The 17,458-nt window shown below is 48.0% G+C and overlaps 1 protein-coding gene across 5 annotated transcripts in view; it reads right to left on the reverse strand.

Moving 5' to 3' along the window:
• Window positions 1–12,613, reverse strand: part of COL24A1 (collagen type XXIV alpha 1 chain) — a 234,615-nt gene extending 222,002 nt beyond the window's left edge. For 4 of the 5 annotated variants that reach the window (XM_065554165.1, XM_065554163.1, XM_065554162.1 and 1 more), the window contains exon 1: window positions 12,071–12,613. In XM_065554165.1, the coding sequence (XP_065410237.1) occupies window positions 12,071–12,126 (56 nt within the window). In that variant the 5' untranslated portion in view covers window positions 12,127–12,613. Of the gene's footprint in view, window positions 1–10,345; window positions 10,411–12,070 lie in introns of those variants that run through there. The other variant, XM_065554166.1, reaches the window with a different exon arrangement.
• Window positions 12,614–17,458: the final 4,845 nt, after the last annotated feature.

Consider the following 17,458-nt stretch of genomic DNA (forward strand, 5'->3'; position numbering starts at 1 on the left):
ACACCTTAGACTTCACCAAGAAATAATTTCTTAGCCAGTGCAGATCATGGATCACAGAAGTAATGTGAAACAGGGTGAAACGCTGCTTGCTTAACAAGCAAATCTGCATGTTCTGCACTATCATAATCCAATCATGAGATGACAAAAGCATGGATCCCACAGTGATGTCCACACTTGAGAGAAAAGGACACAACAACATTCTTGCCAAGCACAGAGGAGAAAAAAAGCATTTTTGGAAACTGTTATTTGAGTATCCAGGAGCAGTTAGGGATCCAGCAAGATCCTTGTGTTGTGAACCTTAAACAAGCTGCAGACACACCTCACTGACTGAGAGGTGCTGATATATTTTCCTCCGTTTTGTTTCTGTTGTTTTTCCCAGCCTACAAACATTATCTCAATGTTATCATGATTGGTCTCTCAGTCAGCTAGCCCTGGTCTATTTCCCAATGTTCATTAGACACTTGGTAAGTCATTCCATCACATCAGACTGGTCCAATGAAATGAAGATTGACAGTTGGGTATCTTCAGCGTACTGAACATATCGCAACCCAAACATCCTCAGTAACTGCCCCTGTGGATCAATCTCCATGTTAAACAAGAGGGGCAACAGAATGTGAGACCTGGACATCTGCCCACTACCGCCTCTGAGATCTCTCCAAGTGCAACCTCATTGTGTTCTTCTAGGTTCTTCAGGCAACTCTATGGCACCTTGCAGTCAGTGATGTTGAGGGCATCTTGTAGATCGAAAAGAACCAGCAAGGGCACCTGATCTTCATTCATTGCTATGTGATCAATTATCATGACTTCTGCAGCTTCCATATTATAAGAAGCCTAGAATCAATTGACGGGGGCTAAACATACACTCAACGTGGATGGAGTGGTCCAAACCTCCACAATCTCTTTCCACCTCAGACTGCTATATCCCCAGTTCATAGTAGTATGGCCTCCCAGAGTCCAATGGAATTGGTGTGGTTCCATTGCACACTAAAGAATAGGGGGCAGCATGACTGGAACTTTTGCAGGAGGTCCACACTTCTGCGTGCTGCAGAGAATAGCTCCATACAGACTGATTGCACTGCAAGTACAGAGAGAGAATGGGCAGCAGGCCAGGGATGAGATGGGGCCAGTGTACCATTCCTCTCCTCTCCTCTCTAAAGAAGAGTGCTGCAACAGAACAGCCACAAGGACTACTACAGTAGTGGCCTGAGAGAAGTTCTGCTACTCCACCATGGATTTGGAGGAAGGATGCCTCCCTCCCCGGTGCTTGCGCAACTCCCCTGTGAACACCCAAGTTACTCAGGCTGTGCACTGTGAATAGGATTTGGCATAAGGTAACACATGTAATATGTACTTAGAAGAACTTTTTTTTTTGAATGTTGACAAAATTTGGAATAAAACAACTGAGAAAAATAAAAGAAAATAAGTTACTACAAATGTTTTGTGAATTTTTTACCTGATTCTTTTTTATTTTAACCAGTTCTGCTATCCACAGTATCTTAAATACTTCCATTTGGACTACCCAAGGAAAGCCTTTCATTAAAGTATTCCTCTATATCCTCCTCTTCACTAATAAATTTAGGGTTTTTTTTTCATTTTATAGACAGTGATACCAATATAAGATATAAATAAAACAACAATTCAGGACTTGCAGCTAATCAAATGCAAAAAGTCAGTAAATAAAAGTATCATAGAGTTATATGGTTCACATTTAAGAATTAAAGGTTTTGTCAATTGAACTCAAAGGGAGCCTGGAAGTGCAAGAAATGCACGATCAGGTACATTACTGCATACCCTGCACAGGGAACACTGGAGCCACATTTGACCTAACAGCATCCCCTCAAAAAGGTGCTTTCTAGATGACAAAAAATTGTGTACTTTCCATGAGGCCTTTGTTAGCTTAATACAAACACTTCCTTATCCCAGAATGGCCAAACCAGACAGTCTCTACGCAAAAGAATAAGTGGACACAAATCTGACATTAGGAATCATAACATTCAAAAACCAGTAGAACACTTTAACCTATCTGATCACTCAATAACAGACCTGAGGGTGGTAATTTTGCAACAGAAAAGTTTCAAAAACAGACTCCAACGAGAAACTGCTGAACTCGAATTGATATGCAAACTAGATACAATCAACTTAGGCTTGAATAGAGACTGGGAATGGCTGAGCCATTACAAACATTGAATCTATCTCCCCATGTAAGTATTCTCACACTTCTTATCAAACTGTCTGTACTGGGCTATCTTCATTATCACTTTTTCTCTTGCTTAATTGGCCTCTCAGAGTTGGTAAGACAACTCTCACCTTTTCATGCTCTCTGTATATGTATATACATCTCCTCAATATATGTTCCATTCTATGTATCCGAAGAAGTGGGCTCTAGCCCACGAAAGCTTATGCTTAAATAAATGTGTTAGTCTCTAAGATGCCACAAGTACTCCTGTTCATTATCCCAGAAGGTGCTTATTCTCTCTACTTGCTCAGCTAACCTGGGGACAAAATACCCTTAACTGTACTCATGCAAGTAAACTCACTGGAGTCAATGGGACTATTTCTGAGGCCTGGTCTACACCAGGCGTTTATGTCAAAGTTAGCGCCGTTACATCGAATTAACCCTGCACCCGTCCACACCGCAAAGCTATTTAGTTCGACATAGAGGTCTCTTTAATTCGACTTCTGTACTCCTCCCCGACGAGGGGAGTAGCGCTAAATTCGACATGGCCATGTCGAATTAGGCTAGGTGTGGATGGAAATCGACGCTAATAGCTCCAGGAGCTATCCCACAGTGCACCACTCTGTTGACACTCTGGACAGCAGTCCGAGCTCGGATGCTCTGACCAGCCACACAGGAAAAGCCCCGGGAAAATTTGAATTTGAATTCCTTTTCCTGTCTGGCCAGTTTGAATCTCATTTCCTGTCTGGACATCGTGGCGAGCTCAGCAGCACTGGCAACGATGCAGAGCTCTCCAGCAGTGATGGCCGTGCAATCTCAGAATAGAAAGAGGGCCCCAGCATGGACTGATCGGGAAGTCTTGGATCTGATCGCTGTGTGGGGCGATGAGTCCGTGCTTTCCGAGCTGCGCTCCAAGAAACGGAATGCAAAGATCTACAAGAAGATCTCTAAAGACATATCAGAGAGAGGATACAGCCGGGATGCAACGCAGTGCCGCGTGAAAATCAAGGAGCTGAGACAAGGCTACCAGAAGACCAAAGAGGCAAACGGACGCTCCGGATCCCATCCCCAGACATCCCGTTTCTATGAGGCACTGCATTCCATCCTAGGTGCGGCCACCACCACTACCCCACCACTGACCGTGGACTCTGAGGATGGGATATTGTCCACGGCCGGTTCCTCGGACATGTTAGCGGACGGGGAAGATGAGGAAGGAGATGAGGAGGACGAGGCAGTCGACAGCGCTTACAACGCTGATTTCCCCGACAGCCAGGATCTCTTCATCACCCTTACAGAGATCCCCTACCAACCGTCCCCAGCCGTTACCCCGGACACAGAATCTGGGGAAGGATCAGCCAGTAAGTGTTGTAAACATCTAAACATTTATTTGTAACAGAACAGGAATATTAACCAAAACAACAATGGGTTTCTCATGATTAGTTTGCCCTAGGCGCTTAACGTTTCAGTCCTGGGCAGTGCAACTATTGAAAAAAAATCTAACAATGTCCGGTTTTGCATGATTGTCCTGCCCAAGCCGCTCTACTGTTTAGTCACTGCCAGTGCAGCTAGAGTAAAATGTGGTCTATATGTCCAGGGATAGAGCAGAAATCCTCCTGGGACATCTCGATGAAGCTCTCCTAGAGGTAATTGGAAAGCCGTTGCATCAGGTTCCTGGGGAGAGCGGCCTTATTGGGTCCTCCGTAGTATGACACGTTGCCGCGCCACGAGACAATCAAGTACTCGGGAATCATTGCTCTGCACAGCAGGGCGGCATACGGCCCTGGTCTTTGGAGGCTTTCCCGAAGCATTATTTCTTTCTCGCTGTCTGAGATCCTCATGAGGGTGATGTCGCTCATGGTGACCTGCTTTGAATTAGGTAGGGGAATGTTAGTGTTGGGACTGCTTGCCCGTTCCTTTACAGAACTGTAACCGCTGGTTTGCGGCCACGCGGTGGAGGTGGGAGAGGGGCAGCCTACAGGGATCGTTCCCGGGGACAGCCGCGAGGGGGTGGGACAGGGGCAGAGTTCCTGCTTGCCGGACTGCTGGCAGCAGGGACTGACGTTGCTTTCAATGTGAAATGAGGCCATTGCTAATATAAAAGTTTTAAGCTGCCACAAGTCTACGGCTTACCATGTCTGCCTGCTACAGAAATTCCGGTGTCCTGCCCCGCTTCTCAAATCTGCTGTGCAAGACCCCAGGCACTGAATGCGAAGGCCAAGAATTCGACCTTGTGCTGAGTGCGCATGTGATAGGTGCTGTGCATGGTCTTGTTCACAGAGAAAGACTATGTTCTTTGTTCACAACTACATTTATCTTTCTGAGGAATTCACTCCCTTTTTCCCATTCCCACAGCCACATCTGCGACTGTCTCACAACCTAGCCTGGCATCACACTCCCAGAGGCTAGCGCAGATTAGGCGTAGGAAGAAGAGGACACGGGAGGACATGTTCTCGGAGCTTATGGCCTGCTCCCGAGCCCAGGCAGCACAGCAGACCCAGTGGCGGGAGAACTTGTCCCAAATGCACCAAGCAAACATGGATCGGGAGGAGAGGTGGCGGCAGGAAGACCAGCAGGCGACTCAAACGCTGCTTGGACTACTGAGGGAGGAAACGGACACGCTCCGGCGCCTTGTGGATGTTCTGCAGGAACAGAGGCAGGAGGACAGAGCCCCGCTGCAGTCTATCTCTAACCGCCCTCCCCCGCCACCAAGTCCCATACCCACCTCACCCAAAGTCCAAAGAAGGAGGGGCGGCAGAGTCCGTGCTAACTCTCACTCCACCCCTGCAGAGAGCTCAAGTAGTAGAAGGCTCTCATTCCCCAAAATTTGACAAGTTCTTTCCTTCCCGCCTCACAGAAGCCCCCGTCCAAGTTTCACCTCCCAGTTCCATGTGTAGTTGATAATAAAAAATACGTTTCTGTTAATTACTGTTTCCATCATGTTCTTTTGGAGGAGGGGGGAAAGGGGGTTGGTAATTGGACAGGACAGTCACCTTTGGCAGGGTACATAGACGGGGGCAGGTCCAGCAGCAGGGCACATACACAGTGCAGTGACTAGTTACCCTGGTCACTCTGGGAGGTGGTTTTCATGTTATGTGGTGGGGGGTGGGTTGCTCTGTGATTTTGTGGCGGGGGAGGGCAGTTACAGATCTTAAGCGGCGGTCCTTATCCTGGATCACAGAGCCACGCAGCAGGGGATCTGTAACTGTCCTCCCCCCGCCACAAAGTCACATCGCCCCCCATACACACAGTCCCGATCAGGAGGGGTGACAGGCTCCGTTGAAACAACCAGTCCACCCAGTGGAGCCTGTCAATCCTGGAGTTTAGAAGCTTCATTTGCGACAGTACACTACACCCGCTCCCCACCACAGTCTACGTCCCAGTTTTAAAACATTCCCGCGAAAACAGTAATAAAGACAACGGTGTTCATTAACAAAGTAGAAGTGATTTTATTTCTAAACGTGTGTTGGAAGGGGGTGAAGGGGGTATGTAACTGGAGAGGATAGTCAACAGTAACTGGGTAAAGAAACGGGGGCAGGTTCAGCTTCTCTGTACAGTAACTTAAAAGTCACAGGTTACCCTGCTCAGTCAGGAACCTAGCTTTCAAAGCCTCCTGGATGCACAGCGCGTCCCGCTGGTCTCTTCTAATCGCCCGGCTGTCTGGCTGGGCGTAATCAGAAGCCAGGCTATTTGCCTCAACCTCCCACCCAGCCATAAAGGTCTCCCCCTTGCTCTCACAGAGATTGTGGAGCACACAGCAAGCTGCTATAACAATGGGGATATTGGTTTCGCTGAGATCACAGCGAGTCAGTAAGCTTCTCCATCTCCCCTTGAGACAGCCAAAAGCACACTCCACCACCATTCTGCACTTGCTCAGCCGGTAGTTGAAGAGTTCTTTTTCACTGTTCAGGGCGCCAGTATAGGGCTTCATGAGCCAGGGCATTAGCGGGTAGGCTGGGTCCCCGAGGATGACTATAGGCATCTCCACATCCCCAATAGTTATTTTGTGGTCCGGGAAGTAAATACCTTGCTGCAGCCGTCTAAACAGACCAGAGTTCCTGAAAACACGAGCGTCATGAACCTTGCCCGGCCATCCGACGTAGATGTTCGTAAAACGTCTCCTGTGGTCCACCAGTGCTTGCAGCACCATGGAAAAGTAGCCCTTTCTGTTAATGTACTGGCTGGCCTGGTGGTCCAGTGCCAGGATAGGGATGTGAGTTCCATCTATGGCCCCACCGCAGTTTGGGAATCCCATTGCTGCGAAGCCATCTATGATCGCCTCCACGTTTCCCAGGGTCACTACCTTTGGCAGCAGTACATCAACGATTGCCTTGGCTACTTGCATCACAACAACCCCCACAGTAGATTTGCCCACGCCAAAGTGGTTCGCGACTGACCGGTAGCTGTCTGGCGTTGCAAGCTTCCAGAGGGCTATGGCCACTCGCTTCTGGACAGTCAGGGCTGCTCGCATCCGGGTGTCATTGCGCTTCAGGGCAGGGGACAGCAACTCACAAAGTTCAAGGAAAGTTCCCTTCCGCATGCGAAAGTTTCGCAGCCACTGGGATTCATCCCAGACCTGCAGCACTATGCGGTCCCACCACTCAGTGCTTGTTTCCCGGGCCCAGAATTGCCGTTCCACGGCATCAACATGACCCATTGCCACCGTGATGTCCTCAGCGCTGGGTTCCGTGCTTTCTGAGAGGTCTGTGCTACTCTCAGACTTCAGGCCCTCACCGCGGTGCCGTAGCCTCCTCGCCTGACTTATCTGCATCTGCCTCGGGGAAAGGTGGATGATAAGCTGTGAGGCGTTGAGAGCGGCCACAACTGCAGCGATGGTCGCAGCGGGCTCCATGCTCGCACTGCTGTGGCGTCTGCGCTGTCACTGACTAGAAAAGTGCGCGAACTGATTTCCCGCCGGCGCTTTCAGGGAGGGAGGGCGGGAGTGATGGACGGATGACGACAGTTACCCAAAAGCACCCTTGAGACATTTTTTTTACCCAGAAGGCATTTGTGGCTCCACCCAGAATTCCAATGGGCAGCGGGGACTGCGGGAACTGTGGGATAGCTGCCCACAGTGCACCGCTTCCAATGTCGACGCTTTCACCGTTACTGTGGATTCACAAAGTCAAATTACTGTCCTTAGTGTGGACACACACATTCGACTTTGCAATATCGATTCCAAAAATTCGATTTAAGTAAAATCGAACTACTCTCGTAGTGTAGACATACCCTGAGAATAAGCAAGACTCGTCCCAAAATGATTTCTGTGTGTAAGGCAAGCAGGATCTGGCTCTTGAATTACACTTAGTTCTCTCAAACATTAGAGGGTACTCATCTGACCGTTGTTTCTAATTGAGATAAAACCCGCTCAACACACACATTCTCTCTCTCTCTCATTGCCCTTTAAGAAAACACAACTATCTTGGATAAATATGTCATGTTGTTTAAACCCTGCCAGGCGGAGCTTCCTATAATACTTTTTTCCCTGGCTGGCGACATACATGAAGTTTATTAATGGATGGATTGCTACTGATTCTGACACAAGGCTATTGGGCAGGGAAAGACAGCTCCCCTGCCAGGAATGTGCAAACCAACCCCAGTGTCCCAGAAGCAGCAGCAGTCTCCCAAGAAGCCAAACTCCTTCCCCGCTGCTACTTTCATGTTGCTGTGTTACACAAATGTATGAGATTTTTCAGACTCTTCCATCCCATTTCAAATAGTTCAGATTTTTCCCCATCTGGACGCAATTTGCAAAGCCCTGAATTACCCATGAATCCATCTGAGGGCCTAATTCAGAGAATGCAGGGCTTGGGAAGGGGAGCTGGAGGAGCAATTTGGTCAGATAGTAAGAAATAGTGGGCAGCAGTTCTAGGCCAGTGCCTGGGACACAGGGACCCCTCATGCTTAAACAGCTGTCAGGGGTAGAATTTAAAATGACAGAATACAGAGCAGGATCTTTACTTCAGCTTAAACCCAGAGACAATCCTGTAGCACACAGTGTGTCTGGACTTTTAAAAAACAAAAGTAATTTAAACCAAATGATGATGATGATTATTTTATTATTTGCATTAGTGTAGCGCTCAAACTAGCTGAACATCACAAGTTTTGGACACAATTAGGTAAACTTCAGTTTGTGCTGTTGTACTACTTTAACAAATGTATTTGAATTTATCTAGCATTAAGATCCCTCTACAATTTTGTTTAATCCCACATTAAAAAACCTGTTACCTTAGATTTAAGGTTGCTCAAGGGGAAATCTGACCAACACAATCACTGAAGATCAAGAAGATCCTGAATTAAGGCAACCTACATTCATATGTCTTAATAGCTAAACATCATGCAAAGATCCCTCACCTCCACAACAAACTCCCTTGCACTTGCACTATATAACTAGTCACAATGTACAAACCAAATGCCTCTGCTGCCCACTCAGATTTACAGGCAACTTTAATTCTGACCACAGCTAGGTTAACATATAAACTTGACAAATGATGTGCACTGATAAAGTCTATAATGTTATTTTTACATGAAAAAGTATGAAATCATAAAGTTGTATGTTTTAGTGCTACATAGAGGAATTTGGTGTGTGCACAGTGGTAGTTATATGTTGCAAATGCAAGAGAAGTTGTGGAAGTAAGGAGGCATTTGAATATAGATTGCCTGACCTCATGAGCTCCTTGATTTTCAGTAATTCAGCAACCTAAGCTGTTAGCAAAGGTTTTGGTTTGTTAGTGAGAATTTCCCAGGTTTTTAATAAACACTGTATATGTCAACTCTGATAGTTATTCATACGACTAGTTGTCATCATTGACAGGCAGCAACCCCCACAGAGCCACAATCCACGCACACCCTCTTAGACCCTTGCATACAGCCTGGATTGCCCCCAGGTTCCCCACCCCACACAACTTCGCTGTCCCCCACAGGCCCCAGCCTTTCAGTCCTGATAATATATAACCCCTTCCAGGCTGGGCTTCCCATTGAAAAGCAGAATGTGGTAGGGTATTAGGAAGGCATAGGGAGGGGCAGGTAGTGGGGATGGATTGTGCATGGAATGGAAAAGGGTATGAGGCTGGCGGGGACAGATGGACAAGGGAGGATGTAGAGAACCTACAGGAAAGCAGGTATGGACAGGGGCATAGGGATAATCTGTTGGGGGTTATGAATCTGTAGGGGATATGGGAGTGGCTGCTGGGAAGGGGATGAGGGGACAACAGAGGTGGGGGGATTTGGGCGGTGCACGTGGAGAAGCGGGCTTGAGATGAGGAGCTGGGGAGCAGAGTTTAGAGGAACTCTGCAATGACAAACCACGGGGGGGGGGGGGGAAGGGGGACTCATCAAAGACCTCAGCGCTAGGAAACCACGAAGTTCTCCGCTTCCCCCACCACGCTCCCCACAGCGCCCTGCTCCCCCTCGGTGCTGCTCACCCCGCGCTGGGGTCCACCTGATGCTGTCGCACGATGCGGGGCGAAGGGGAGCAGGGCTGTGGGGGGCCTGAGCCAGAGGGGCAGGGTCTGTGCGGGGGGAGCCCCACTCCACTGAGCCATCAGCGCTGCCCGGGAGGGCTCGGCGGTGCTCCAAGGCAGCGGAGCTGAACGGGTGTCTGCACCGGGCCGCCAGCAAAGCAAGGACTCCACACACACTGCCCTGGGGAGCCCTGCGCGCCCCTACTCAGCCCGCTTCCCCCATCAATTCCCGCTGCGCCTTCCCAACCCCCCCCCAATACCTCTCCCCAGCCCCGCTATGCCCCCCCCCCCGCAGGTGTGACAGGGAGCAGCAGCACCGAGCTCCGCCGCGCACTCCTCCCTCAGCGTCCCCTCGTTCCCCCGCCATGCCTGCCGCCCAGCCCCTCTGCTCCCCCGGGGGCAGCCCCAGCGAACGCATCAGCGTTGCCCGGCAGCACAGAGGGCTCCTAGCGGACACGGGGGGCAGCCGAGTGCTCGCACGCACAATGTGAGCAGCACCCGGTGTGCGCCGGTTCTGGAGCTGGGGGTGCGGAAGTCATTTCAATCGGCAGCACCCCACTATCAAACCCGTCCCAGCCCCCTGCCTGTCCGGGGATGAATGTGAGAGGGCGCCTGGACCCCTTGGTGACGGGGTCTCCGGGGAGTGGGGCATTTCCAAGCAGGGCTCACTGATGTTGCCCCAGTCGGTGCACACTTGAGCTACACGTACCTAAGCAAAGCGAACTGGCTCCTCGAGAGTGAGCGTGTCAAACACGGAGCCTACATTCCATCGCCGGGCTGTGAAACGGGGATTTCGGGCTTTTTAAAGTGCAAATCTCAACACCCCCCCCACACACACACACGCATTGCCGTGCCCGTGCGGCTCACCGGGCCAGAGACCACCAGGCACGCCGGAGTGTTTGTTTATAGAAACGAGACCAACAGACGTTTCTGTACGAAATGAACCCGCGGGAGGCTCGCTGGGACGCGGATCCGTTGCGAAGGAGAAACGGAGCGAAGTCAAACTGCGCCCGGCTGGAGTGATCAGATCGAATTCATTGCCTTGATCTCAACCCCCCCTTACGTGTTTAAACAACTCACAGGTGTGTTTAAAACGCACACTTCCCAGCCAGGCATCTGCCCCCCAAAACCTCCGCCCCCAACGCCTAACCCCCTCTCGCCCCGTCTCCTCCTGCCCTTTCTTCGGAGAGACTGTCACTAAGATGCACCAGAAGAAAGCACTTGTACCTATCTTTTGCCACCTGGGTCTCTGGCATAATTTGCACGTAAAGATGGGGGCGCGCGCCTCTTATTTGGGCTGCCCTCCCTCCCCGCACATACAACTCCATACAAATATTCGAGGGCGTCTTTGCAATTCCCCTCTCGCGGCGGCGAACTGCTGATCTGGGAACTTTCCGCCCCCCGGCTCTTCGCTAGGAGGCTGCAGACTTCACAATCGCTATTACGAAATGATTCATTTCTGCAGACTCTTTAAATAGCCACTAGCCCGAGTAATCAATCTTAGGCTGAACAGGCGAGGGGGGCTGCAGCTAAGGACTAGCAGCTCCCCCTACAAGTGCGTAGAAAAAAAGCTACTTGAGCATATCCTCGATTCTAAAAATAACGCCAGGGTCTGCCCTAGCTGGGAGGAAGTCGAAATACCACTTCCCCTTAGTTTCCTCACATTATTGCCCTCTCTCCATCAGCAGCAGTTCCCCAGTGACAACACAATCAGCCAGAGCGGTCTCCCCCGGCCCCAGAGCCAAAGCCTGCCTGTCCCTGCCGGGCTCACAGCAGGGAGGTTTAGCCCAGCAGCAGCTCCTGTACTATTGTTGTGTCCTCAGGAGGAGAGGAAAGCTGCGGACAAACACACACACTCATCTCTTTATCGACCCCTTGCCCCAACCCCTTTGATTCATAACTCGGGAAACTCCATCAACCGCTACCCTCGATTTAAAGGTGCTCTCATTACTAGGCTAAACAGAGACACGCTAGCACCGTCCATCTGTCTCCCACCCGGGAGAACGCCTGGAGCGCAGAATTCCCCCCCTCCAGGGGAGAACTCGCAAGCCCAGGAGTTGGCAGTTCGGGGTTTGTTTTTTGTTGGTTTTTGAAGATAAGTGAATCCCGTAACTCATTTCGGAAGCGGGAGACCTGGAAGTCGCTAAGTCCGCGAAGCCTGTTTTAGCCGGCAGTGGGAAACGTGCCAATAAACTTTTCCTTCTGCGCGGTTTGATTGCTTTAACATAAACCGTCTGTAGACCCGCTGGCAGAAGGCCTTTTAAACAGGGCATTTTACAAATTGCAAAGACAAGGGGAACGCGTAGCTCCAAAATAAACTGCCTGCAGTGCTCACAGACACTGACAAGACGAGCGTTGTGTGTGCAGCGAACTGCAATCCTCACTCCCACCCCCACAACACACACATACCCTTGACTGCTGGGCTCTTACTTACGTTTTTGCTGTGGGAGAGATGCTTCCAGTCCTTGTCCTTTTTGCTCCTAAATGCATTTGTCTGCATTTGTCCGAGCAGCGAAGATCTAACCGAAAACAGAAGCCAGCTCCAAACCGCTCAAGGTTCAGGTACTGTCCATGAAATCAACCCCAGAGCAGAGGTCCCTTCCGAGCTCTTGGCAAGCCCTAGTGCGTCCCCCGCATGGTGAAGGGGCGTGACTTGGGGGTCTCACTCTCGGAGGAGTTAGGGAGAGGATGGCATCAGTATAAACAAGAGCGGAGCGCTCGGCTTCACACGTGGTTCACAGACAGCAGCCTTTGCAAGTACCGCGGAGCCCTGCATTGGACTCGGCGATCCGCTGCGGGGATGGGGCGGGCCGGGAGGGGACGTGCAGGAGAAATCCTTGGCTGGGGTGAAGAAACGGTGCCCAGGTTACCAGAGCCTTTGCAAAGCGCTTGGCCGAGGTGTCTAGTGGCGATGCACAGGCGTGCAGCGTTGAGCGCAGCCTGCCTCTGGCTGGGGAGCAGAACCGCCAGCCGACCCAAGGCAAACCCTCCCCACCCGCGCTCGGTGTTAAATTTCACCGCTCCCTGATTTGCGATTACATCATCAAACCCGCCTCACCCCCGCCCGGGCCGAGCCGCGCAGAGCCCCGCAGAGCGCGCGCCTGGCCCGAGGCGGGGCGCACGCGGTCTCGGGGCTCCTGCCTGGGGAGGGAGCTGCCGCCGCCTCCTCTCTGGGCCGCAGCACCGTCTGCAAGTTCTAGCAGCCGCCGGCTGCATCGGCTCTCCTGGGAGCCCTGCGCCTCTTGAAGGGCCAGGAGAGTCGCGCAGCCTTTGTGATCCTTTCCCGAACGCATCTGTCCAGAGGTGGCCTCTTAAAGCATCTTCTCTGTCCCTGCTCCCGCCTTCCTTCTTGCTGATCTGCTTTTTCTCCCCCAGACACTTCCTTTCTGGTCGGCTCCTTCCCTTGCCCTCCTTCTCCCAAAAGCTCTCAGGTAGCCAGACTTAGCTCTACACCAAGGTAAATGAGAGTAAGGCCAATGAAGTAATTAAGAGCTCCTCTGATTTACATCCACGTCCCTGGGAGCGGAATGTAGCCCGGATAACAGCAGTCCACTTCCCTTTCTTGTCATGGTCCTGCTCCAGCGTCCACTGACTGAAGCCCTGGGCTAAACTCCGCTGTCCTGCTCCATGACAGCCTCACTTACCTACAGCCTTGTCACCTTATATTTACTCATTTAATAAAGAGACATTGCCAAGTCTCCTTTTCATTATACAGTGAATCCTTCTTTCTAAGTATGACCAATGTAATAAAGAGGGGAGGTTTTGTTTCATTTTGTTTTTGGAGCAAATCAATGACACCAGAATTTTTCAGTCCTTACCCCAATCTGCTGTTTGTATGTTACCCAAACGGATTAGCAGTGGTGCCGTCAGGCTAAAAATGAAGGGGATGGGAGACATAAAACTGATGAATGTATTTAATAAAGCTAAATGGTTAGCATCTGCTTAGATTCCTGCTGGGGTTCAGCAGCAAAGTCCTGGCAGAAAGATATAGGCTCAAATAAAATGTGGGGAATGGGGAAAAAAGAGGATGAAATGATATATAGAGAAAAATGAGTTTGCTGGAGGTTTTGCATCTCAAATGTAATTAAACCAGGATCTAACAAAACTCCCTCTGGAAAATGTATGAAGAACAGATGTAAATTGGAAGCTCTATAATGCCAGAAGAAAGAGGACACCCTTTTCTGCCTTGTCTTTTTCATTTCTTTTCCAATGTTCCTACCTTGCCTCAGTAACAATATATTATATAGTGTTATCTTACATAGCGTCAACCTGCCTTCCAAAACATGCCTGGTATAGAATTGAATAATACAAGACAGTGCACTATATACATTACAGAAAGAGTAGTACAAAGCCAAATGACCAGCTCCCACAGTGCTCACTCGGGCAAAATTCCCATTGACTTCAGCAGTTTTATTTGAGTGAGGACATTAAAGATTTTTCTGCACTAACAAGGGCTACAATTCCAGGGAACAAAGGTGGATCTAGAAAAGTTATCTTAAAGTTTTAAGCATTTAACTTCACACACATATATTCCTATTTCAACATCTGGAAACATCCAAAATGTATATTATCCCACTGGCTACCGTGATATTTCCTATTTATTCAGTTTTTGAAAGGAAAGGAAGAAAAGTCAACAACATATTGTATTCCTACCCACATTTCTTTCATAAAAAAATCAGCAGCTGAACATGGCTATGTATGTGTTTATTAAAGTGGGAATACCTGTTCATTAGAGTATTATAGTGGTGGCCTTACCAGATCTGCAGTGAAGGTTCTGTTAGCATTTCCATTTTAAACCCCACTTGAATGAGCTCCAACAACTACAGTGTAACCAATCAAGCAATTAGTTTTTGTGTATTTGCATTAAGCTGAGCTAAAACAGGTACATTAGAGCTTTCATTTGGAACTGTAAGATGCCTTCCAAGAATTAGCAGAAGTCTATGAACCACTTAAACTGGATGCTATATAACGAGAGTTTTTAAACAATGTGACTTGTTAACTCTTTAATATCAGATGTAAGAAAGTGATGGAGAAAACCTTGGGGGAAGGTTGATTTCTAGATCAATCCTGCCCTTCACACTGACATGAAGGAGAGCAGTGCCGGTCTTTTGGTGCATATGGGAGCCATCCTGCCAGCACAAGGCAAGATGGGACAGAGTAACTACATGGTGGGACTCACTTCATAGTTGTGCTGAGAAAGGAGCAGCATGCCTAAGGCTTACTGTACGCACAGCGTACCCACGGGCTGATGATTTTGACTATGCCCTCATGGGAGTGTGGTGCACCATTCATCACACATACTAGTGTCCCCACAATTTGCATAGCTAGCTTCAGGGGTGGCTATGGGGAACAGGAGAAGGGTTTCCTTGCACCCTCTTTTTTGGCCCCCATTTCAACCAGTGCACTCCCACATCACAGGGTAGGATTTAGCTGTGTCCATACTCAGGTGAGGCTGTGAGGTAGTTTCTCACTTCCCCTGATGTTCCTCACCTGTGCTGGCAGCCAACCACCTTTTGTATTTTTAAGGTATCTAATGTGATTCAATTTATTGTTAAATTAATGTCACTGAAAAATAACACATCTACACAGCACTTTTCACCCACAGCTCCCAAAACAGAAGTGCATAAGCACTGTTACTCTCATTTTACAGATGGTGACACTGAGGTACAGAGAAATCAAATGACTTGCCCAAGTTCACACAGCAAGTCAGTAGCAGAGCTGAAAACAGAAGCCAGGTCTCCCAACTCCTTGTCCAGTGCCTTATTTTTCAAATAGACTGCAAATCATGTATTCATCACTATACTGTACTAAAAGTCAATCAATAACAGCCTTCCATGCATTTTGACAAAATCCCCTATGTTTAAAGCTATCCAGTTACATGTGTTTATCTCCAGAACTATATATAGTGGTCTGTATACTTTTGAGCACTAAAAACTGTGCTTGAGCTCCAAATTTGTCAACTTGCCTTGGCAATGGACAGTGAAATTTAAGTTGCACTTCCTAAGATGAGTTTTTCCCAATTCCAGTTTTTCAGTATCTCTTGCCATTTCTCCTTGACCTCAGTGTATCACTGATTTATCTTATCTCTCAAGCAAATCCTGCGGTTACTGGGATCTAAAATTAGTTCTCTCAATATTGCTTTTGCCTTTCCTCCAGGGCTGCAGGCTGTTTCAGCTTTTTCTTTTTCTAGCCGTTCTCTCCTTTCATGAACCAGATTGTTCACTGACACACTGCTAAACTCCACTTTTCAAAGCACAGAGCAGGAATGGCTTATAGATGATGTGAACTGGTCTGAGGCATAGAAGATGGTTCATACAGCTGATTCTCTTTCTAGAAAGGAAATTCTATAGACAGCAATGGTCAGAATTTTTCCAAGACCTTGATATAACACAAAATTAATAGGATTTTCCCCCATTAATGTAGGGCATGAAATTGTCTAGGCCATGATTCAGAGTTAGGGTCTGATTTTTCTCCCATGGAAATCAAGGGGAGTTTTGCCACTGATTTCACTGGGAGTAGGATGAGACCTGTACATATTTTCTGGTTCAGTCCCACAATGTGGGATTTTTGGCAACAGATCCGCACTGCAACTGAGCCCTTTTAGGAGATTTATTTTCCCTGTACATCACAATATATGGTGGTAGGCTACATACCTAAATTGTTGGAATGTAATGTAGCAAAATGTTTATTTAGAATTCTATCAGTGGCAGCCAAAATAGATAACACTGCTCTGGTAAAAGAAAGAATTGCAAGCTATCAAATATGGATTTAGGAAATCCAAGAAATGGAAGGAATTACAGCATGTTTTTGATGGCTAAATTAACTGGCTAAATTAAAAAGAAGATGGACTCCCGTTTTTTTAAGACTTTTCAGTTCTGTGTAGAATGTGAAAGGAACAGAATTGAAATAACCAAGCCAGGTTTCTTGTTTTTTGTTTGTTTGTTTGTTTTTAACTCTAGTTACATACATTTTTGTCTATTAAAGAAATTAGTATGAAATGCAGTATCTTCTAACTCCTGGTTTTATTATGACTAAAAGTCTGGAAAGGCCTTTAAAATGAGCACAATACATACGACTTATTAAATGGATTCTATCCCTTTAAATTTTCTATTAGCAAACTGGAAAAGTAATTAGCATACAGTTACATAGTTCTGAGTTCAGACTGTAGGGTAACATATTTTTCTGTCTTGCAGGAACAACATCTAGAAACAGAGAGAGAGAGAGAACAGCAATTGAGTTCAAGCCTGTATACTAAATGTGGCATGTATCACAAAGTCAAAATAGCCAAGCAGCACTTAGATTCCTTAAGACATTCATTTAGAGCCAACAACAAAGGAATATACCCAGTAAGGAATGAGAAAGCAGAGAAAAGAGCAGTGAACTGTGAGATGAAGCAAAGGTTCCAGACCACAAGGTTCCTGTGATTCAGACTGAGAAAGGTGTTGCAGTGAATCCAACATACTTGCAATTGTTACTAAAACCTGGCAACACCCATTCATAAAGCCGCTTCAGTAGCAAAAAAACACCACAAAGCTGAGTAAAAAGTTGTTGAAAAGATAAACATACACTATTAATACAAACCATGCAGAGGAAATTCTATACCTGATACTGAGATACTGCGAGGCTTTATTTAAGTGATGGTGTAGCATGTGCCATCCCAGGAATTATGAGAAAACTAGCCAAACACTCAAGAAAATACCAAGGGGAAGGGAAAAAGATGGTCGGGAAATACTAGAAAAGTGATAAGCCAATGGGTAGGGAGGGGGAGAAGATGCAAGAAGGGAACTGCAATGTGAGAATTTTAAGAGTGCATTGGCAATGG

Source organism: Chrysemys picta, chromosome 8, assembly GCF_011386835.1.
Source record: "Chrysemys picta bellii isolate R12L10 chromosome 8, ASM1138683v2, whole genome shotgun sequence".
Taxonomy (NCBI): Eukaryota; Metazoa; Chordata; order Testudines; family Emydidae; genus Chrysemys; species Chrysemys picta.